Source organism: Hypanus sabinus, chromosome 10 (assembly GCF_030144855.1).
Source record: "Hypanus sabinus isolate sHypSab1 chromosome 10, sHypSab1.hap1, whole genome shotgun sequence".
Classification (NCBI taxonomy): domain Eukaryota; kingdom Metazoa; phylum Chordata; class Chondrichthyes; order Myliobatiformes; family Dasyatidae; genus Hypanus; species Hypanus sabinus.
In genome coordinates, this window is record NC_082715.1 from 114787009 (window position 1) to 114809291 (window position 22283).

At 47.3% G+C, this 22283-nt stretch overlaps 1 protein-coding gene across 1 annotated transcript in view; it reads left to right on the forward strand.

The window, feature by feature from the left end:
• Positions 1 to 22283, forward strand: part of parp1 (poly (ADP-ribose) polymerase 1) — a 56331-nt gene that overhangs the window by 14066 nt on the left and 19982 nt on the right. Inside the window, exons 3-12 of the mRNA XM_059982718.1 lie at positions 1723 to 1838; positions 5834 to 6048; positions 7261 to 7360; positions 7507 to 7623; positions 8487 to 8663; positions 17090 to 17207; positions 17601 to 17741; positions 18565 to 18807; positions 20137 to 20205; positions 21154 to 21286. Of these exons, the coding sequence (XP_059838701.1) occupies positions 1723 to 1838; positions 5834 to 6048; positions 7261 to 7360; positions 7507 to 7623; positions 8487 to 8663; positions 17090 to 17207; positions 17601 to 17741; positions 18565 to 18807; positions 20137 to 20205; positions 21154 to 21286 (1429 nt within the window). The remainder of the gene's footprint in view (positions 1 to 1722; positions 1839 to 5833; positions 6049 to 7260; positions 7361 to 7506; positions 7624 to 8486; positions 8664 to 17089; positions 17208 to 17600; positions 17742 to 18564; positions 18808 to 20136; positions 20206 to 21153; positions 21287 to 22283) is intronic.

The following is a 22283-nucleotide window of genomic DNA, read 5'->3' on the forward strand; positions in this document are numbered from 1 at the left end:
CAGTTGGAATCACCACACAATAAGGAGGATGTTATTGCACTGGAGAGGGTGAAGAGGAGATTCACCAGGTTGTTGTCTGGATTGCAGTTTAGTAATGAGAAACGGGAGAGGCTGGGTTTATTTTCTTTGGAATCGAGGCCTGAGGGCTCGCCTGATGGAGCTGTACAGAATTATAAATGGCGTATGTATGGTATTTTTCCTCATTGGGTGTGTCTTATGAATGGGGAGGGCGCAGTCTATTCGCACAGGCCAGTTGGTGCTGAGGTAAAGCATATTGAAGATGTGAAGCTGTAATGATTGATTCTGGACCAAAGGCCTGCAGGAGGGAATCACTGTGTTAGGCAGCAACTGTCAGAGGCTATTCCCCAGGGCTGAAATGGTTGCTACAAGAGGACGCAGGTTTAACGTGCTGGGGAGTAGGTTCAGAGGAGATGTTAGGGGTACATTTTTTACTCAGAGTGGTGAGTGCGTGGAATGGGCTGCTGGCAATGGTGGTGGAGGCGGATACCATAAAGTCTTTTAAGAAACTTTTGGATAGGTACATGGAGCTTAGAAAATAGGGGGCTATGGGTAAGCCTAGTAATTTCTAAGGTAGGGACATGTTGCCGAAGGGCCTATATTGTGCTGTAGATTTTCTGTGTTTCCATGTAAATGGAAAGCAATAGTCATATTGAATGTGGGAGTAGATATGGGTCTCAGCCCGAAACATTGACCATTTATTGCCCTCCATAGATGCTGCCTGACATTCTGCAGAATCTCTTGTGTTCATGGCTAGCTCCTTTCCTTTTCTCTTACATTCTTGAGTCTTGACTCCCTGTCTTGTGGGCAGGAGCAGAATCACAAACAAGAAAAAATCTGCAGATGCTGGAAATCCGAACAACAAACAGAAAATGCTGGAGGAACTCAGTGGGCCAGGCAGCATCAGTGGGGGGGGGGGGGGGGGGGGGGGGAGAGGTACAGTTGATGTTTCAGGCCGAAACCATTTGGCAGGACTGAATTAGGCCAATTTGGCCTATCAAGTTTACTGTGCCATTTAAATATGTCTGCTTTTTTTCTTTCATTCCTCATTCTTGCAACTTCTCCCTATAAACTAACTCTCCCGTACCAGTCAAGAACCTGTTAATCTTTGACATCTGATTCCAGTCACAGTCATGCAGCACAGAAACGGACCAAGTTTCCTGTCTAAGCTCGTCCATTTGCCCACACTTCACCATATTCCTTTCCTATCGTGTACCTGTCCAAGTACAATGAACTTGCCTCAACCACTTCCTCTGGCAGCTCATTCCACACATCTTTACGATAAAGGCTGTCTTTCAGGTTTCTTTACATCTCTCCCTCACCTTAAACCCGTGCCCTCTTGTTCTTGATTCCCATAAATCGCCTCTGCACCCTTTCCAGCTGAATGGTATCTCTGCTATGGCAGGGTGACCCAAGCTGAACACAGTTGATCTTGCAAACGTTGTATACAATTGTGTCTTTGTTGTAGCAACATGCTATGTAAAATATGAAGCCACCTCTTCCTTCCTCTCCGAGTTTTAGCTGGTGCCTTTATTTCTAGATCTGCTCTGTCGAGGCTGCCTCCTTGCATCTGCATCATCAGACCATCCACACCACCTGTTCAGTTCCCCTCTCTGCTCTTTCGAGCAGACAACTTTTTCTCCCTTCCCCTGCCACTAAACACGGGCCGCCTTCTTGAACACTCTTCTCTTGGCATCAATGCAGGAAAGGGCGGTGAGCAAGGAGAGGGCAAAGGGGAGAAGACACTTAGTGACTTCGCAGTGGAGTACGCCAAGTCCAACCGGAGCACTTGCAAAGGCTGTGGCAAGAAAATAGAGAAGGTGAGTGGAGAACTGGACCTTGCACTGTGGGGAGAGGAAGGGGTCTGGTCTGAGAGGATGAGGGGGATTGAAGGACAGTTGAGGGACGTAGTCTCCGGGTGGTGGGTGAGCGACCTGACATGCTGGAAGAGATCGAGTCTGATCATGGGACTGTTTGGAGCATCCAAGATTGGGGCTGAGGGAAGGGCTTTATCTGGTTGTTGGTGCATTCGGTTCTGGTCTCCCTGCTTTAGGAAAGAATGCATGGGTGATTAACAGGATGTTGCTGGGACTACTGAGTTATTGAGAGAGGTTGGACAGACCTGAACTTCATTCCTCGGAGTGCAAGGGACAAGCATGACCTTATAAACATGTGTAAAATCAGGAGGGGCACATACGGTGAATGCACACAGGGTATGGAAGTGTAACACTTGGAGGGAATAAGTTTAAGATGTGAGGGGTAATGTTTAAATGAGACCTGAGGGGCAACTTCTTCACAGAGAGGCTGGTCATTATATGTAAAGAACTGCCAGAGGAAGTGGTCATGGCAGATTAATTGATAAAAGACTCTTGGACAGGTCCAAGGATAGGGAAGCTTAGTGGAAAATGGGACAGATGAACCAGCTTGGTGAACATCTCAGATGACTTGGACAAACTGGGTTAGACGAACCAGCTTGGTGAACACCTCAGATGGCGTGGGCAAACTGGGTTAGACGAACCAGCTTGGTGAACACCTCAGATGGCGTGGGCAAACTGGGTTAGACGAACCAGCTTGGTGAACACCTCAGATGGCGTGGGCAAACTGGGCTGAATAAACTGTTTCTGTGCTGTATGGTTCTAAAGTGGTGGAAAGGTTTTGGGGCTGGCACCATTCAGGTTACCCACCTGGGGATCATTGCTATGTAAAGGGGAAATCCTGGACATTAGGGTAGGAACATTACAGCTAGGGGTAGTCTTTCAGGCCTGTTCTACCATTTCTTTGAATGTTATTGATCCACTCATGGCCCCAATGCCACCTTCCCACTCCCAACTATAACCCTTTCCTTGTCTGATCTTAGAGCCTCCACCTGTACTTGCTGATTCTGTCTCCAGAGCTAGAGAATTCAAATTCATCTGTCTGAAATGGGTGACGCTTTTTTCTGGAATTGCTCCGTTTCTCAATAGCCCTTCTCACAGGGCAAACATCCTCTTAGTATATCCCCTGTCAACCTTCTATGGAACATTAGTAATTCAGTATGATCACCTCTGTTTTTCTTAACTCCAATGAGTACAGGTCCATCCTGCTCAAGTACTGAATCTCAGGAACCAGCAGGTTCCCTGAAGCTTCTCTGAACTTCTTCCAATCCAAGGATTTCGCTCCGTAAGGAAACCACAACTGTCCCCCGGTTGTGGTCTCACCACTAGTCTTCTATTGTTCCATTAAAGCATCCCTTCTCTTGAATGCCACTGCTTATAATAAAGGTCAGTTTCTGTTGGTCATTCGATTTGTTGAGAATTAGTATATGTAATAGTACAGCACAGGAGCAGGTCCTTCGAACGACCATGTCTGTGCTGAGCAAGATGGAAATTAGTTCCTTGGCCCAACTCATCCACACCAACCAGGGTGTCTCCAAATTCCATTTGCCGATACTTTGTACATCTAAACCTTTCTTATCCATGCACCTGTCTGAAGGTCATAGAACATGACAACATAGATACCATTTGGCCCATCCAGTCTGTGCCAAACTACTATTCTGCATAGTCCTGTTGACCTGCACCCATTGAGTCATATAAGAAGGTCTTTTAATGTTGGAATTGTACACTTCCTCTGGCAACTTGTTCCATTTACTAACCACCTCACACCACCCTACCATCTCTGGGGGAAAGCTGGCCTTTTGGGTCCCATTTAAATCAGTCTCCTTCACCTTAAACCTATTCCCTCTAGTTTTAGACTCACCTAAAGAATAAAGAATGTGAATAAAGAAGGTAAAGAATGTGGCCACCATTATTTTCTGAACATCTGCGGTCACCCTTCCGCCTCCTATGCCCTGGGAAAACCAGTTCCAGCTTACCCAGTCTCTCCCTTCAGCTCAAGCTCTCCAGTCCCGATAACATCCTCATGATTCTTTTCTGCACCCTTCCTGGCTTAACATCCTTGTAGCTGGGTATTCAGAAATTCATACAACCTTTCAAATGTGACCACCCATCTTGAATATGCCTCTCACGATGTCATAGGATGTGGCCTCTGTTGGTCAGAGTCAACCAAGGATGCTGTGCCCTAACTATATACTGTCAGTCAGTACAGAAGCCAGGGCAGTACGATATGGAGGATAAGCTATTGCCCTTGCAGCAGGCTCCCCTTCTCCATGCAGCTGATGAATCCAAAGCAACAGTAGAGATCGATACAGTTTTGCACCAGCAGCATTGCAGGAGTTGCCAGTCAGTGTTGAACTCAATCTAGGACTGCCTTGGGGAATCCCGCTCCGGATTTTTCCCGGGGTTTAATCCCGAAGCCTCACCCTAAGTGGGTATAGACCTCCCCCGGAGTGGGCATAGCCACAAGGCAGTGGACGTTTGAGATCAGAGTTTTCCTTCTCCTATATGAACTGCCATTTGCCCAAAGTGATGGGTATAAGGTGCCAGTAACCCTTCTTTGCCCCTTCTCCTGTCAGTAGAACGGTTCTGCTGGGTTTATTAGCTAAGCCACATGTATAGGCCAGAAGCTATTTGAGATGCTATTTAGAAGGCAGAAGAAGCTTGTCCCTACTTCTCCCCTCCCCTCAGGTATTCAGCCTTAAGGTTATGCTGATATTATATGCCTCTATCATGTCACCTCTCAGCCTCCTTCAATCTGGAGAAAACAGTCCTCAAACAAACTTCTTAGCTGCTCCATCTTCTCACAGTGACAATTAGGTATGAGATTTCAGGCTTCTGTACCTCCTGCTTAATGCTCACTGTGAGAAGATGTCATGCCCCAGATGGTGTGGATCTTGATGGTAGATCTTGCCTTCTTGAAGTAGAACGTCCTGTAGATATTAACAGTGATGGGGAGGGATATTCCCATGATGCATTGGGTTGAGGCCACTGTTCTCTGCTGCTGCTTCAGTTGGGTCATCTCACATTTTCCCTCATTTATAATCAATTTGTCAATCTCTTGCCTGTTCACTGACCTACCCAGGTCCTCTGCAGCTGATTTGTGCCCCTGTCTCAACTTTCCAATCCACTTTGTATTATCAGTGATTATAGAAGATAATGACCCAGCACTTGTTACTGAGTAACGCATCCTGAGGAATTGGGTGTAGAGAGAGCCTGGCAGCTTGTGGGTTTAGAGGCCTGTTTGGTGGTATGGCGATTGTGGAATTGGGGCCTGATGACAGCTTTGAGAGTTGGCCCTAGGTTGGAAGGCAAAGCAAGTGGGTTTGGGCCCAGACAGCAGCTGGGTGATATTTGGGTCCCTGCTGGAAGGGTCCTTTCTTCCAATCCATACTATAGAGGTAGTTCTCTTACTTCAAGGATGTGAAACCTCATGAGCAGGAAGAGGTCAGCCTTGCTCTGTGTCTTGCACCTCTGGTTATCTCTGCCGTAGTACACTCGGTAGCAGCACTGGACCGTTGGTCTCCCAGGCTGTGCCTCGGCCTGGCCAAGGATGGGAGGGGGGCAGGCACGTCCTTGGATTCATTCCTGACGTCTGACCATTGCAGGTGAGGCTTATCTCCCATTCCTCACTGCCCTGGAGAAGGTGGGGGTGAACCCCCTTGAACTGCTGTGAAGGTGCTCCCACAGTGCTGTTGGAGAGGAAGTTCCAGAGTTTAGATCCAGTGATGGCAATATATTTCCAAGTCAGGGGGGTGTAGGACTAGGAGGGGAACCTGGAGGTGGTGGTGTTCCCCTGAGCCTGCTGCCTCTTTCGGGTGAGGGTGTGGAGTGGTCAGTTTGGGAAATGCTGTCAGACTCTGTGAGTGACTGGATGGTGCATGCTGGGGTAAGGTTAGAGTGAGCCCTTTCTCATTGACATTTCCCATCCCTACACCCTACAGGATACCGTGCGTGTCTCCAAGAAGATGATCGACCCTGAAAAACCTCAGCTGGGCATGATCGACCGCTGGTACCATCCGGACTGTTTTGTGGGGAGCAGGGCTGAGCTGGGCTTCTTGCCCAGGTATAGTGCTGCCCAGCTGAAAGGCTTCAACACCCTGACTGGTGACGACAAGGCTGAGCTGAAGAAGAAGCTTCCGGCAACCAAGACAGAAGGGTATTTACCAGTTCCTCAGCCCTCCTAACTTGGTGACAATATACTTTGTTCAGGCATTTTACCACTTCAACCCCTGGTTGAAGATCCCAGTTGTAAATCCCTCTCAAGTATACATTATTCTGTCCGTTTATTTGTTAGGTACAGTGGACAATCGTCGTCTTTCCATGACGGTGATTATTCTTGGCAAATTTTTCTACAGAAGTGGTTTGCCATTGCCACCTTCTGGGCAGAGTGTTTTTACAAGTTGGGTGACCCCGGCTGTTATCAGTACTCTTCAGAGATTCCCTGCCTGGTGTGAGTGGTCACATAGCTAGGACTTGTGACATGCACCAGCTGCTCATATGACCATCCACTCCCTGCTCCCATGTGACCCTGATTGGGGGAGGGGTTGCTAATCAGGGGCTGCACCTTACCCAGGGGTGTCTTGCAGGCTAGCAGAGGAAATGAGCATCTTATACCTCCTTTGCTAGAGACGTACCTCCACCCCGACACCCCATTCGACATGTAAACCTTCCGGATAAGTAACGGGTGTGGTTGATGATGCATCAATCAAGCAGTTACCTTGTCCTGGATGATGTTGGGTTTGAGTGTAGTTACAACAGACAGGTGGAGAGTTCGCTATCACACCCTGGCTCCTATCTTGTAGGTGATGGAAAAGCTTTGATGGCCAGGAGGTCATCACTGCAGGATGTTCAGCCTCCGACCAGCTGTTTCCACTGTATTTCTGTAGCTGGTCCAGTTGATGGCAGCCTCCTGGAGGCTGGTGGTAGGGAAGTTAGCGATGGTAGTGCTGTGTGTCAAGGGTGTGATGTTGAACTCTCTTTGAGATACTTATTGCCCTGTTGCTTTTGTAACACCAATACCCTATGCCACTTAACAGGCCACACCTGAATACCGTTCAGGTCTTGCTATGCAGTGGCTGGTTTGGACTGCACTGTTTGCTGAGGGGTTGTGAGTGGAATTGACATGTAGCCATCTCTGTTTCTGAACTGATGAAGCAGGGTCACTGATAAAGCAGCAGAGGATGGTTGTAGAGATTTGTACTTTACACTGGTTATCTGCATTTAGTCTGAACCCACCAAGGTGGGGCAAAGTATTCGGGATTTAGCACTGCAACCCCCAGCAGGTCAACAGTTGAAGAAAGTGTGATAACTGAAGCAGTAGTGCAGATGGCACTCTTGTTACTGATTTGCCTCCTGCGTTGCTCTCTAGGAAGCGAAAAGGGGACGAGGTGGATGGGGAAGTGACGAGCAAGAAGAAGAAGAAGAAGGAGGAGGAGAAGAAAGTGGTGAAACAGGAGAAGGAGCTAAAGGTTTGTCGGAGGGAAGCTGTGACCTGACTGCACCTCCCAAGTCCCTCGCTCCGTTTACCCCCCTCCTCACTCAGACACATCTTCAGTCTACTTCCTGCCCCATTTCATCCCCTCCCCTCACAATATTTTACCTTTGCTGTCTCCAGGAGCAGAGTCAATTGATCTGGGGCATTAAGGACGCCCTGAAGAAATACTGTTCCACGAATGACCTGCGTGAGCTGCTCATTGCCAACGGGCAGGAGATTCCATCTGGGGAGTCGGCGGTGAGTCCATTCCTTCCCCATTACTCTCTCCTGCCTCCTTACTCCCCCACTTTCCCAATGCCTTGTCTCCTCCCTCCCCGCTCCCCTGCCCTTCCTCTCTCCTCCCCACCTGAACTCCCCTGCCTGTCCTCCTGTGCAGGTTTGATCCTTTGGGACAGTATGTGTGCAGGGATCGTCTCCGGGATGGGGCCAAGACAAGATGCATGTAGTTTATTGAATGATGAGAAGTGGCCTGTGAGGGGAGGTGTTGAGCAACTGCCTCCCTGCTCAGAGCCTCTCCCACTGTGATTGGCTGCTGCTGCGGTGCCCCTGGGTTTGGCCTGCCGCTCCGGGTCACTTGTCCAGATCTGAGGTTGTTTCTGGTGAACTGTGGGCAGTAACACCCAGGCAGATTGAGTGATGCTGTGAGTGGGGAAACCTCCTGTCAAAGACCCAGTGGGACAGTGGTGTGTGTCATGTGGGAGAGGTCAGGATGTCAATCCATGGATGGGGGGACAGGAGAGCCCTGGTCTCTAAGAGGGTCTGGCCCTGGCCGAGTTTGCTTGGCTTGTTGTTTCTGTGTCTAGCTGTATTTGCATGACGATGTGCCTGAAGTTTTGCTGGGATAAAGTGTATGCATCTGTGCCTTTTGGGGTGGGATGGAGCATGCACATATCCATGTCTCATGACTGGTTTGGTGCTCACCTTTGGGCAGGCTGGAGTTGGGGGTGTGGTCAGTGCTGGGATTGGGAGGGGCAGGTAGCTGTGCCTGCTTCTCCCTGGTTGGTTGGGGATGGAATGGCATGTGTGCATGTGGTGGTCTCCTAGGGAAGGTTGTTGCTGGTTGGGCTGAGCTGCTGACTTGTTCCGTTGTCCTAGTGTAGATCCTGGACCGGGTGTCAGATGGGATGGCCTTTGGAGCGCTGCAGCCCTGCACCGAGTGCCAGGGCCAGTTGGTGCTGAAGGATTCGGCCTACGTCTGCACTGGCAACATCACTGCCTGGACCAAGTGCAGCTTCAGCATCCAAGTGCCCCTCTGCAAAGACTGGGTCATTCCCAAGGTAGGCGCTAATATCGGGACTTGCCTTTCTCTGCCTGTGACCTGTCAGTTCTTGGACTTTTGGCTTTGAGCCCTGTGTCAGGGCACTGACTACACACAGCTCTGTTGTGTGGGGGGGGGGGGCAGGTGGTGGGGGCTATGTTGCAAGACACCCTATGTCCTTGGATTCTGGGCCAAACATTTGCCCATTTACATCAAAGGTCATGAGGACAAAGGGCTAGTAGAGTTAAATGGGCCAAACAGCTGCATGTACAGACAGATTTTCTCCAGAGTTAGGTCCAGCTCGTCCCGTTGCACTGTCAAGAAGCATCAAGTGCTGTTATGTTTTTGTGATCCCGTGTGTATCTGCGAAGAGTGTCAGTCTGCTGTTGTCTGTAAGCAGGAAGAAGCCATTTGTTATTTGTCACAGGTAATGAGGTTTTGTTTTTGTATACCGTACGCCGGATACAGGAGCAGAATTAGACCATTCTCCCCGTTGAGTCTTCTCCCCCATTTAGACATGCCTGGTCTTTTCTTCCCCCCCCCCCCCAACTCTATTATCCCACCTTCTCCCTGTCACCCTTAAATACACCCAGTGACTTGGCCTCCACAGCCCTCTGTGGCATCAAATTCCACAGATTTGTTACCCCTTGGCTGAATAAGTTTTTCTTCTCATTTTTAAAAAGCCATCCCTTTATCCTGAGGCTGTGCATTTGGAATCTAGACTTCCCTGCTAATGGAAGCATCCTCCCCACGTCCACTCTCTCTGGGCCTTTCCGTTTCCACATGGTGAGATCCACCATCGACCTTCAGATGTCCAACACAAATCCAGAGAGAGAAAACTCTCTTCTTGCCTCAAGCCTTCTGTTCCTGGGATCATTCTTGTAAACAATTTCTGGGCCCTCTCCGGGGCCAGCACATCCATCCTCCAATACAGGGCACTAAATAGCTCAGCACATTGTGACAGCATTGCTCTCAATGTGAAGCCTGATCATTCCAAACATAAATGTATTGAGGTATTACTTCCAAGAGAAAGAGGAATCTCGGTGCAGAATTTAGTGAAATAATTAAAGTTTAACCAATGCGTTTTGTGTATTGAACTCTGGTTCAGTTATGATGCGTTTCTGGTACCTGGTGCTCCCCTTTTAGGTGAGTTTTGAATCGAGGCAGCCTGCAGATAAAGAACACTGAGCTGAATTGAGTATATCTGGACTCTTGATTTTGAGTTTTATATTCTGTTTTTCGTTCTTTTTTTCTGTTGTTGCTGTTTGCGCAATTTGCTTTTTTTTGCCTGTGGGGAGGAGGGGGTTGATGTTTTTCTTTGAACAGGATCCATGGATTCCTTTGTTTCGTGTCATTGGGGAGGGTGAATCTCAGGGTTGTATACTGCATACATAATTTAATAATAAATGTACCTTGAATCTTCTTATCTTTGAAAATGTGGTGCAGGTAGACAAATAAAGTACATGGCCCACAACAAGGTAGCTTGAAGGATCAGGAGATTTCTGTCACGTGTTACTCCAGTAAGGTGGTGGCTTATCTGGTCGTCTCCTCTGTGCTAATTTCCTCTGCTCTCCCCATCATCCTCGATATTCCCCCGTTGTTTAAATGTCTGCCTCTACCTTGAATATATTCAATGACTCCTTCTCCTCCACAAGGATTCCGGTGGTTCACTGCCTTCTCTGAGAGAAGAAATTCCTATGTATCTTTGTTTTAAACAGACAATTTTTTCTGAAACCATGATCCCCAGTCCTAGACACCCCATGATGAGGAAAGCTCCCTCTCAGCATCTATCCTGTCAATTTCCCTCAGCAGTTGGAGTAAGATCACCAATTCAGTTCTGAAACATCCCATAAAGCCACACGATGCACAAATACAAAATAGGAGGAGTTGATCTTTGGGCCTCTTAAGCCTGCCCCACTATTTAACATGTTCATGACTTGCCTATGCCAATTCCCATATCTCTTCGTGGCAGTTTTCTGAGTTTGACAATCAAACTCATGGGTGCATAAAAAGAGCTACCTTTTATCAGGACTGCAATTGAGATTTTAAAGGCAAGGTTATGTGGTAGTTTTTCTGAGTTGAGTGACCAATTAGCAAGAGGCAGTGCGTAAAAGCTGCTAACTTTCAATCAGGACTGCGTTCAAGATTTATAAAGCAGAGCTTAGCGGTAGTTTTCTCTGAGTTGGACATTCGAAGTTGGGGCTACGTAGGGAGGGCTACTTTTTGTTCAGGACGGAAATTGAGATTTTGTGGCTGTTTTCTGAGGTAAGGAATTAATCAGCAAGAGAGATTAATTTAAAAAGGGGGAATACAAATAATGCAGGTGCAAGCGGAGTGGCCAATCTTTTAAGTGTGTCAGTCTTAAGAGTGTCTTCGGCACATCAGGCTTGGGTAAGATCAGGCTAGGATAAGGTACAATATCTTGTAAGTTACTCTCTTTCTGATCTTATTTGTTTTTTCCTCATCTGCGAGAACATGTTAGCTTAGTGAGAATGGCTTCAGAGCAATGTTTTGTACTCTGTGTGGGATGTGAGAAGTCTGAGAGACTTCATTTTTTCAGATAAACACATCTGCACCAGGTGCACCAAATTGAAACTTCTGAAAGAAGACTGGAGCTGCAGCTCGATGACCTTCGACTCGTACGGGAGCATGAGGAGGTGATACTGGCAGGTAATCGCCCCTGGATTGCAGGAAACAGGTAGCTGAGTGACAGTCAGGAGAAGGATGGGAAATGCACAGCCAGTGTAGAGGACACCTGTGGTCATTCCCCTCAATGATAAGTATAACATTTTAGATACTATTCAGGGGGATGGACTACCGGGGGGAGTCATAGTGACTGGGTCTCCAGCACTGAGTCTGGTGCTGTGGCTCAGAAGAGGACTGCAGTGGTGATAGGAGATTCCATAGTCAGACGAGACTCTGTGGACGCGATAGAGTCACCCGGATAGTATATTGCCTCCCAGGTGCCAGGATCAGAGATGTTTCAGTTCGAGTCCATGGTATTGTCAAGGGTGAAGGTGAGCAGCCAGTAGTTTTGGTACCTATTGGCACCAGTGACATAGATGGGTGACGAGGTCCTGAAGAGAGATTTTGGGGAGCTCAGTAGAAAGTTGAGAGATGGGACCTCCAGGGAGTAATCTCTGGATTGCTGCCTGTGCCATGTGCCAATGAGGGTAAGAATAGGATGATTTTGTAGATGAATGTGTGGCTGAGGAACTGGAGCAGGAGGTAGGGGTTCAAATATATGGATCATTTGGGGTCTCTTCTGGGAAAGGTATGACTTGTACAAAGGGGATGGGTTACACCTGAACTCAAGGGGGTCCAATGTCCTTATGGGCAGGTTGGTTAGAGTTGTTTGGGTGGGTTTAAACTAATTTGGCAGGGGGTTGGGAACCGGAGTGATATTGCTGAAGGTGAGTTAGTTGTTTTACAAACAGAGGTCATGTGTAGTGAGACTCCTGGCAAGGAGAGGTTGATGATAGGGCAAAATTGCAGTCAACAGGATGAGTTGTAAAAGGTGGACAAAATCGGAAAAGGCAAATACAGGACTGAAGGTGTTGTATCTGAATGCACGCAGTATATAAAATAACGAAGGTGAACTTGTAGCATAGTTACAGATCGGCATGTACGATGTAGGTATCACTGAGTCATGGCTGAAAGATTATAGCTAGGAGCTTAATGTCCAAAGATACACATTGTATCAGAAGGATAGGCAGGAAGGCAGATGGGGTGCAGTTGGTCTGTTGGAAAAAGAAATAAAAGCAAATCATTAGAAAGAGGTGACAGGGTCAGAAGGTGTTGAATCAGAACCTCAAAAGTAGCAAGGATGTGGTCTACAAATTACAACAGGAAATAGAAAAGGGCAATGTTACAATAGTCATGGGGAATTTCAATATGCAGGTAGATTGGATAAATCAGGTTGGTGCCTGATATTTAAAACCTACAGAGGCAACTAAAGAAGTAATTAAGAAGGTAAAGATGGAATACAAAAGTAAGCTAGCCAATAATATCAAAGAGGATACCAGCAGTTTTTTCAGATACATATAAGTATAAACGAGGAGAGAGTAGGTATCGGACCACTGGAAGATGAGGCTGAAGAGGTAGTAATGGGGGCCAAGGAAATGGCAGACAAACTGAAAAGTATTATGCATCAGTCTTCACTGTGGAAGTCACTAGCAATATGGTGGAAGTTTCAGGGGTCAAGAAGTGTGTGATGTTACCATTATTAGGAAGAAGGTCCTTAGGAAACTGAAAGGTCTGAAGGTAGATAATCTCCTGGACCAGATGGTGTACACCCCAGGGTTCTGAAAGAAGTGGTTGAAGGGATTGTGGGGACATTTGTAATGATCTTTATAGAATCACTAGGTTCTGGAATAGTTCCAGAAAACTTAAAAATTGCAAATGTCACTCCACCCTTCAAGTAGGGAGAGAGGCAGATGAAAGGAAATTGTAGGCCATTTAGTCTGACCTTACTGGTTGGGGAGACGTTGATGTTGGACTCAATTGTTATGGTTGTGGTTTCAGGGTACTTGGAGGTACATAATAAAATAGGCTGCAGTCAGCATGGTTTCCTCAAGGGAAAATCTTGCCTGACGTATCTGTTGGAATTTTTTGAAGAAATAACGAGCAGGATAGACAATGGAGAACCGGTAAATGTTGTGTGCTTTGATTTTCAGAAGGCTTTTGACAAGGTGCCACACATGAGGCTGCTTGGCAAGGTATGAGCCCATAGTATTACAGGAAAGATTCCAGCATGGATAAAGCAATGGCTGATTGGCAGGAAGCAGAGTGGGAATAAAGGGAGCCTTTTCTTGTTGGCTACTGGTGACTAGTGCTGTTCCAGAGGGGTCTGTGTTGGGACTGATTATTTTTACATTATTTGTCAATGATTTGGATGAGGAATTCACTTTTTTGCAAAGTTTTCAGACATTATAAAGATAGGTGGATGGGCAGGTAGTTTCGAGGAAGTAGAGAGGCTGCAGAAGGACTCTGCGTAAGGAGAATGATCAAATGGCAGGTGGAATGCAGTGTCTGGAAGGGAATGGTCCTTCACTTTAGTAGAAGAAATTAAAATGGTAGACTATTTTCTAAATGGAGAGAAGCAAAAATCTGAGGTGCAAAGGGTCTTGGGAGATCTTGTTGAGATGTTCTGAAGGTTAATTTGCAGGTTGAATCAATGGGGAGGAAGGCAAATTAAATGTTGGCATTCATTTCAAGAGGACTAGAATATCAAAGCAAAGATGTAATGTTGAGACTTTTATAAAGCACTTGCAGAATTGTAAGCAGTTGTGGGCCCTTGTCATAGAAGGGATGTGCTGAAACTAGCAAGTTCAAGGTAGGTTCACAAAAATGATTACAGGTTTGAATGGCTTGTCATATGAAAAGTGTTTGATGGCTGCAGTCCTATATACACTAGAATTCAGAACAGTGAGGGGTGACCTTGCTGAAATCTGTTGAACAGTGAAAGGCCTTGATAAAGCAGATGTGGAGAGGATGTTTCCTGTTGTGGGAGAGTCTCAGCCTCGGAATGAAGGGGCGTACTTTTAGAATGGAGATGAGGAATTTCTTCATTCAGAGAGTGGTGTACCTGTGGAATTCGTTGCCACAGGTGGATGTGGAGGCCAAGTCTTTATATTTCAGGCATAGGTTAATAGATTCTTGATTCGTCAGGGCATGAAGGGATATGGGGCAGGAGATTAGGGTCAAGAAGAAAATTGGATCCGCCACGATGAAATGATGTGGCAGACTCGATGGGCCAGGCAGCCTAATTCTGCTCCTATATCTTATGGGCTTCTATCTCCAAATCTTTAAAAACCGTTTCTTTTTAAAAAAGTTTTGTAATATACTTCCATTGATCTAACTTCCACAAATCTCTAGGGTAGTAAATTTCAGGGATTTACCATCTTTGAGAGAAGAACGAGCCTGCTCTCCATGGACTCTGCCATGCTTCTCATTGCCTCAGTGAAGCAGCCAACATAATTAAGATGCCACCCACCCTAGACACATTATCTCTTCCCCCCCTCCCCCCCAGCTTCATTGGGCAGAAGATACAAAAGCCTGAAAGTACAAACCACCAGTCCCGAGGGCAGCTTCTAACCCCCTGTTGTAAGACTATTGAATGTTTCCCTAGTATGCTAAAATGGACTCTTAATCTCCGAATCTACCTTGTCATAGTCTTGCACATCAGTGTACTTCCTTTGTAAGTGTAAATCTTTATTCTGCATTCTCTTATTATTTTTCCATTGGGCTATCTTAATAAAATAATCTAATGAAATGATCTGTATAGGTTCACCCCATTACATTTGAAGTATTAAACCATTTCACTGATTTTCATGTACTGCAGTTCTAAATGTCTTAACTCCTTGTAACTAAGTTCCCTCATGACTCTCACTGGTGTAAACATCTTGGCATTCACCTTGTCAAACTCTATTCGCATCTGATGTGTTTCCCTAACATTCATTCTTCCAAAATCCAAGGAAGAAACACCCAGAGTGCTCAGACCTGATAGATAAGACTGTCCTCTTATCCCAGGAATTAGCCTGATGAATCTCCTATCAACAACTTCCATTGTTACTGTAAAGGAGACCAAAGCACTGTACAGGAACTACAGCCTGACACAAATTGTGAGGAAGTTACAGGTGGGAGTTCTGTATGGGATCTACCGGCATTTAGATGGACAAACTGATTTGGAGGAGTCAGCATGGCTTTGTGCACGGCAAGGTAGATGAGGATGCAGTGACTGTTTGACAAGGTCCTGCATAGTAGCGTGGTCTGGAAGGGTTGTTCCTTCGGAATCTGGGGAGAACTGTTCGGTGGATTCAAAGTTGGCTCAGAAGTGGGAAGCAGGTAGTGGTTGATGGTTGTTTCTCAGAACGTAGGTTGGTAGCAATCGGTGTCCTCAGAGGATGGTGTTGGGACCCTTATTAGTTGTATAAATGATTTTGATGCGAAAGAACAAGCTTGAATAGTAAGTTTGTAGATGACACCAAATTAGGCGGTGAAGTTGATAGTGAAGATTATTGTAGTTTACAAGGAAATCTTGAGTGTTTAGGGAAGTATGTCAAGGACTGGCAGATAGCTTTCAAGACAGGTGCGTGTGAGGTGATAACATTTTGGAAAATCAAACCAGCTTAGGAATTGTACTACAAGTAAAAGGTAGGACACCAGAGAGTGTAATTGAACAGAGGGACCTAGGATTACTAGGATTCATGGAAAGTGGTATCACAGGGTGGTGAAAAAGGCATTTAGCACACTGGCCTTCATCATTCAGGATACTGTGTAGGATTAGGGACACAGTTACATTTGACCAAGTTACTGATGAGGACACACTTGGACTTCTGTGCACAGTTTTGGTTACTACTGTAGCGAAGATGAGATACAGAATAGATTTACAAGGATGTTGCCAGGAATCGAGAGCCTCTGTTACAGGGAGAGGTTGGCCAGGCTCTGTCTTTATTCCCTGGAATGTAGGAGAATGAGGGATGACCGTATAGAAATGTTTAAAATTATGAGAGAGAGAGATGAAGTGAATGGTAGCAATCTTTTACTCAGGGTAGTTGTAACTATGTGCTCTATCATTTGAAGTAGGTGATCATGGTCTTACATCTGTCTTTAATCAGCGCCTGTGCAAGACCCCATTCATGCTGTTGCTCCTGCCTTTCTCTCCATCCATGACCATGATCGTTCTTGGCAATTTTTTGTAGAGAAATAGTAAGTCATTGCTGCCTTCTGGGCAGTGTCGTTACAAGACAGGGACCCCAGCCATTATTTCTTCTCCTCAGAGACTGTCTGCCTAGTGTCACCGGTCGCTTAACCAGGACTTGTGACATTCGCTAGCTACCCAGACGACCTGCTCCCATAGCTTCATGTGACCCTGATTAGGGAAGGGGGGCTAAGCAGGTGCTACACCTTGCCCAAAGGTGACCTACAGGCTGGAGGAGGGAAGTGGGTGTCTTGCACCTCCTTGCACCAGTAGACATATCTCCACTCCGCTGCCTCTTTACCCAGGGTAGGAGAGTTCAAAACTGGGGTGTAGGTTTAGGGAGAGGGGAATGATTTAAAAGAGATGAAGGGCAACATTTTTATGCAGGGAGTGGTGAGTTTATGGAATGAGCTGCCAGAAGAAGCAGTTGCAGGTACAATAGTGTCACTTAAGAAGCCCTTGCTCAGGAACGTGGGCTGAATGCAAGAAATTGGGTCTGGCTAAGTATGCAGCGTGGTTAGCGTGAACTGTTCAGCTGAAAGGCCTGTATCTGCTGTATTGCTTTTTAACTCTGAGCCTATCTGTATTGCTCCTTAAGTCTGAGCCTAGATGGTCTCACTGACACCCTATACATGTAACAAGACTTGCCTATGTCTTTGCATCCATCCTACTGGGCTTTTCCTGCCCCGTTGGAGGGGTTGTTCCTGCTCTGATCCCTGCCCGCTTTTCTGTGTGATTCCCAGGAGTTCCACAGCATTGCCTACCTGAAGAAATTCAAGTTCAAGAGACAGAACCGGGTCTTTGCGCCGGCCCCTCCGTCTGCTGAATCCTGTCCCACTGATGCCCCTTCTGCTGTGACAGGTGAGCAACACGCCTGACTAGGGCAGGTGAGACCTGGCTGGGAAGGTGAGGAGGGTCCTGCACCATTGATCAGGCTGATTCCTTGGGGTTACAGCACAGTGTTTAAGGTGAGGTGGGGTCTCTCAAACAGCCATGGTTAATCTGCTTCATTGTGAAGGGAGATGGGGTCTCTCCAGTAGTGTAGAAGGTGGGGTGGGGTCTCTCCAGTAGTGTAGAAGGTGGGGTGGGGTCTCTCCAACAGCTATGGTTAATCTTCATCGCCTTGAAGTCAGTTGCTGGTTTTGAGTTCTGCTGGGAATTGAACTGTGGAGCTCCTGTGGTTTCGGTGCTGGGAAGTCAGAGGACTTTGTGTGTTGCACGAAAGAGTGGGGTCACACTCTTCTTCATCCCCAGGCCCGCCACTGATGAACCTGAAGGTGATCCTCCTGGGGAAATTCTCGAAGGGCAAGGACGAACTGAAGAGCCTGGTGGAGGAGTTGGGGGGCAAGACTACCAACTCGGCGAGCAAGGCGCAGCTGTGTATCAGCTCTCAAAGTACGGTGACGATCTCAGGGTTGTCAGTGCTGCTGTGTCCCTGTCTCTGTCCTGGGTGGTGTACTGGAGGTTTATATCCTGGGACTGTGTGACTGGGTGGTATATTGGGGGCGTAAACCCTGGGACTGTGTGACTGGGTGGTGTATTGGGGGCTTAAACCCTGGGATAGGTGACTGGGTGGTGTATTGGGGGTGTAAACCCTGGGACTGTATGACTGGGTGGTGTATTGGGGGCTTAAACCCTGGATTGTGTGACAGGACAGTGTATTGAGGGTTTCAGCTTCTAACTCTGGGAGTGTGTAGTGGATAATGTACTGGGCGTTTTACTACGTGTGGGTCCTTGAGAGTGTGTGATTGGACTGTGTTAATGGGGCTTCACCCTGGGAGTGTATGGTGGAACAGATGGTAGTTTCACTCTGTCCATCTCCAGCGTAGTGTGCTGACGCGGTGCTTTGGGGGCCTCACTCTGTGAGGACTATTAACACCAAAGGGTACAATGACTGGGTCTGTAGTTAGTGTTCTGAGACACTGGGTTTGAACTGCATATTTGCCAGCTTCCTCCTAGCCATGGAGAGGGAACTGAGGGCTGGCCAAACTAAAAGATGGAGTAAGTTTGAGAGAGATGGTGACCTCCGGTTTGTGATTAAAGTTGCAGCCAGAGGGAAGAGCTAAAGGGGTTTGTGTTCCTGTATGATGTAGCTCAGCCCCCAAGGATCTCAGTGCTCTGTTCTGGTTTACTTGGGATGGGAGAGGCTATGTTAGGTGAAGCAGCCTGTCTTTCACTTCCTCCCTCAGTTAATGCCTGACCTGTACTCTTCTTGCAGAGGAGGTGGACAAGATGACCAAGAAGATGGAGGAGGTGAAGGAAGCTAATGTCCGGGTGGTGTCCGAGGACTTCCTTATCGACCTGAAGTCAGGGAAGAGCCTCCAGGATTTGTTCTCAGTCCATGGAATTTCTTCCTGGGGGGCTGAGGTTAACTCCGAGGTTCTCGAGCCTCCTGTCGCTGGGAAGTCTACTGGGAACAAGACTGTGAAAAACACCAGTGGCAAAGTCAAGCAAGAGGAAGGTGAGAGGGTCAGAGACCTGTGCTGGCATTCCCTAGGCACTGCACCAGGAGGTTTGGCTCTGAGTGGGGGTGCTCAAAGATGTTGTGAGTCAACAATCCTGTTCTTTTGCTGTATATTGCATGAACTAAAATAGGTGGGAAAGTGGGTAGCGAAAAAGGTTATCAGAATTATAGGGGGATCTTAATCAGCTGAGATAGTAGGCTGAGGAATGGAAAATGGAGCTTAATCTAGATAAGTGATAGGTGTTGCATTTTGGAAAGTGAAACCAGGCCAGGATGTTCACTGTAGACAGTAAGTCCCTAGGAAGTGTTTAATGGAAGGACCTAGAAGTTCTGCTACACCGTTCCTTGAAAGTGGTGTCACAGCTCGATAAAAGTGGTGAAGGTGTGCCACAAAGGTCGTCATCAGGACATTGAGGATAGAGGATGTAAGGACGCAGTGTGATTGTTACAGATACTTGTGACATTGCATTGAAGTATTACATAGAAATTTACAGCGCATTACTGGCCCACAGTTTTGTGCCAGCCATGTAATCAATTCTAGAGACTGTCTAGAATTTCCCTAGTACATAGCCCTCCATTTTGAATTCAGTTTTGGTGACGCTGCTTTAAGAAAGATGTTACTAAACAAGAAAGTATCATGTTCAGCTTTGGTCACACTGGTATAGGAAAGATGTTAGTAACCTGGAAAGGGTGCAGAGGAAAGTTAACAAGATTATTGCCAGGATTCAAGGGACTGAGTTATGGAGAGAGGTTGAGTAGAGTAGGATAATGAGGGGTGATTAAAGAGGTTTATTACATCAGAAAGGGCATATATGAGTGAATGCACACAGTCTTTTCCCTGGAGTTGGGGAATCAAAACTAGTGGGCATAGGTTTAAGGAAGTCAAGTGTAGCCTTGTGCTGTTTCACATAGTCTAGTGTAGTTTCATGTAGCACCAGGGTCCTGGAGGCACGTTGTTTCATTTTTACTGTGTATTGTACCAGCAGTTTATGGTCAAAATGACAATAAACTTGACTTGATAGGGGTTATATTTCATTGGACCCCATGGATATTTTCACTCAGAGAGTGGTCAGTATGTGGAATGAACTGCTGGGGAGAGAGGTTGAGTCAGGTATATTAATGACATTTAAAAGTTAATTGGGCAGTTAGACAGATCAGAAAGGTTTAGAGGAATATGGGCAAATGGGGCTACTTTAGATGGTAATCCTGGTTGGCATGGACCAGACCAGTTGGGCCAAATGGCTTTTGTGACAGCATTCTGCTGGGAACATGTACACCTCCACTGAATCTCCGGGACACTCAGACCGAACCTGATTCCTTTCACAGGCTCTGGCAAGTCAGAGAAGAAGATGAAGCTGACGGTGAAAGGAGGCGGGGCAGTGGATCCTGACTCGGGTAGGTGAGGGCTCTGTGCTTGGGGAGAGTGGGGTGGGGCTGATGGGGGTGTTGTGTGAACACACAGCCATCAGAGTCACCCATCAACTGGAGACCTGGGGAGTTACAGCACAGGAGGAGACCAAATGCAGGCAAATACGACCAGCATAGTTGGGCAAGTTGGCTGTCATGGACGAATTGGGTTGAAGTGCCTGTGTTCCATGCTGAGTAGCTTTGGATTATCATTTTTAAAAATGTCCCAGTGGACTGCATGCATCAAGTTGAGCCACTGTCTCTTATCTCCAGAAATCCGAGTTCAATCCTGACCTCCGGTGCCTTCTGTTTGGAGATGAATCTTCTCCTAATGGTTCCAGTTTCCTCCCACATCCCAAAGGTGTGCATGCCAGTTGACTAATTGTCCCTGTTGTGTGGGTGAAAGGTAGAATCTTGGGGGGGGTATTTCTGAGATTAGTGTAAATTGGTGGTTGTTGGTCAGAGATGGTCTAGAGGGGCCGAAGAGTCTTCCTCTGTGCTCTTTAACTCTGTCCTTGCCAGTTCCCTATTCACAACCTGTGGTAGCTTTGAGCAGAAGGAGAGAGCTTTCTTTCAGTCTCCAGCACCATGTGAAGCAAGAAATTGCAGAGCAAGTGAAATGGCTCCTTGGCTCCTCTCAGTCGTGTCTGTGGCTGAGACCATATGAAGCCAGGAATTACCTGGACTCTGAAAGTGGAGACCCGCTCCCACTTGCCTTTTGGATCAGGTTGCCACAAAAACATGTGTGCTTGCTCTGTCTATACTGCCTCTGGGATGTTGCAAGGGAGAGGGGTTCGGTGGGGAGAAAGTGGCTCCTGCCGCAGAGTTGTACTCTATCCGTGTCAGGTTCTTTGGTCCCCAGCGCCTGTGTCTGGCCTACGGATGAGGTGGGGGTGGGGACATGGGCAGGCAGTGACTCTGCTCTCACTCTGGCAGGGCTGGAGGACTCGGCGCACGTCTTTGAGCAGGGCGGCCGGATCCTCAGTGCCACGCTAGGCCTGGTCGACATCACCCGGGGCACCAACTCCTACTACAAGCTGCAGCTGCTGGAGGATGACAACAGGAAGAGGTGGGTTGGAGGTGCCGGGGAATCCCCTTGGGCAGAGGAGCAGTGTGGAGAGAGGGCTGGCTCATCTCACTTGGGGGGGGGGGGGTTGTAGCAGTGTCTGATCAGGAGGGGGGCAAAAGAAAGTAATACCTGTCACCTCCCCTTCCCTGAGGGTCTCTTCACCATCTCTAATTCTCTGCCAGGGCATTTTTCACTTTTATCCCAATCCCTGGCCCCTCTATTGAACAGATTGGGAAGATCCCATGGCCTCACTTCTGGACCCAGAAGTTGTCAAAGTCAGGTTCTTTTTAGTATGTGCAGGTACATGTTCACAATGGTGCAGTGGACAACTTACTTGTTGTCATAGGCAGGTAGCATTGGATCTATACTGTGCACAGTTTTCACAGACCACAATGAAAACAAGAACAAAACTATTGTAGCTGTTAGCTGTACTGATTAGAGTTAAGGTTGGTTCAATAGCTGTTCTTGAACCTGGTGATGTGGTGCTTGAGGCATCTGTACTTGCTGCCTGATGGTAGCTCGAGAGGCTGGCATAGTGTTTGTTTCCCCTTCAAAGGGACCAATCAGCTTTTGGAACAGAGACCCTTGGCCTCTGAGTGGCCGTGCTGCTTCTGTGTAGGCTGGGTTTCGCTCAAGGGTGTGGGTCTTCACCCAGTCGGATAGCTGATTGAGGGAGCAAGGCTAGATGATGAGTCTCTGAAAAGAAGTTCTGTGTAGCAGTTGCCATCCTCTGGTCAGACGGCACTTGGAGTTCTGTGTTCATTTCTGGTTGCCACACTTTGGGAAGTGTGTGGTCGCAGTAAAGAGTGCAGAGGAGATTCACTGGAACATTGTCTAGAATGGAGGGGCTGTAGTTATAACGGGAGATTGGATAGGCTGGGCTTATTGTCACTGGAGAGCGGGACGTTGAGCGACCTGATAAGAGATGTATATGAAGACAGGAGGATGGTCATGGACATTTTCCCCAGGATAGGGGAGTCTAAAACTCATGGGAATG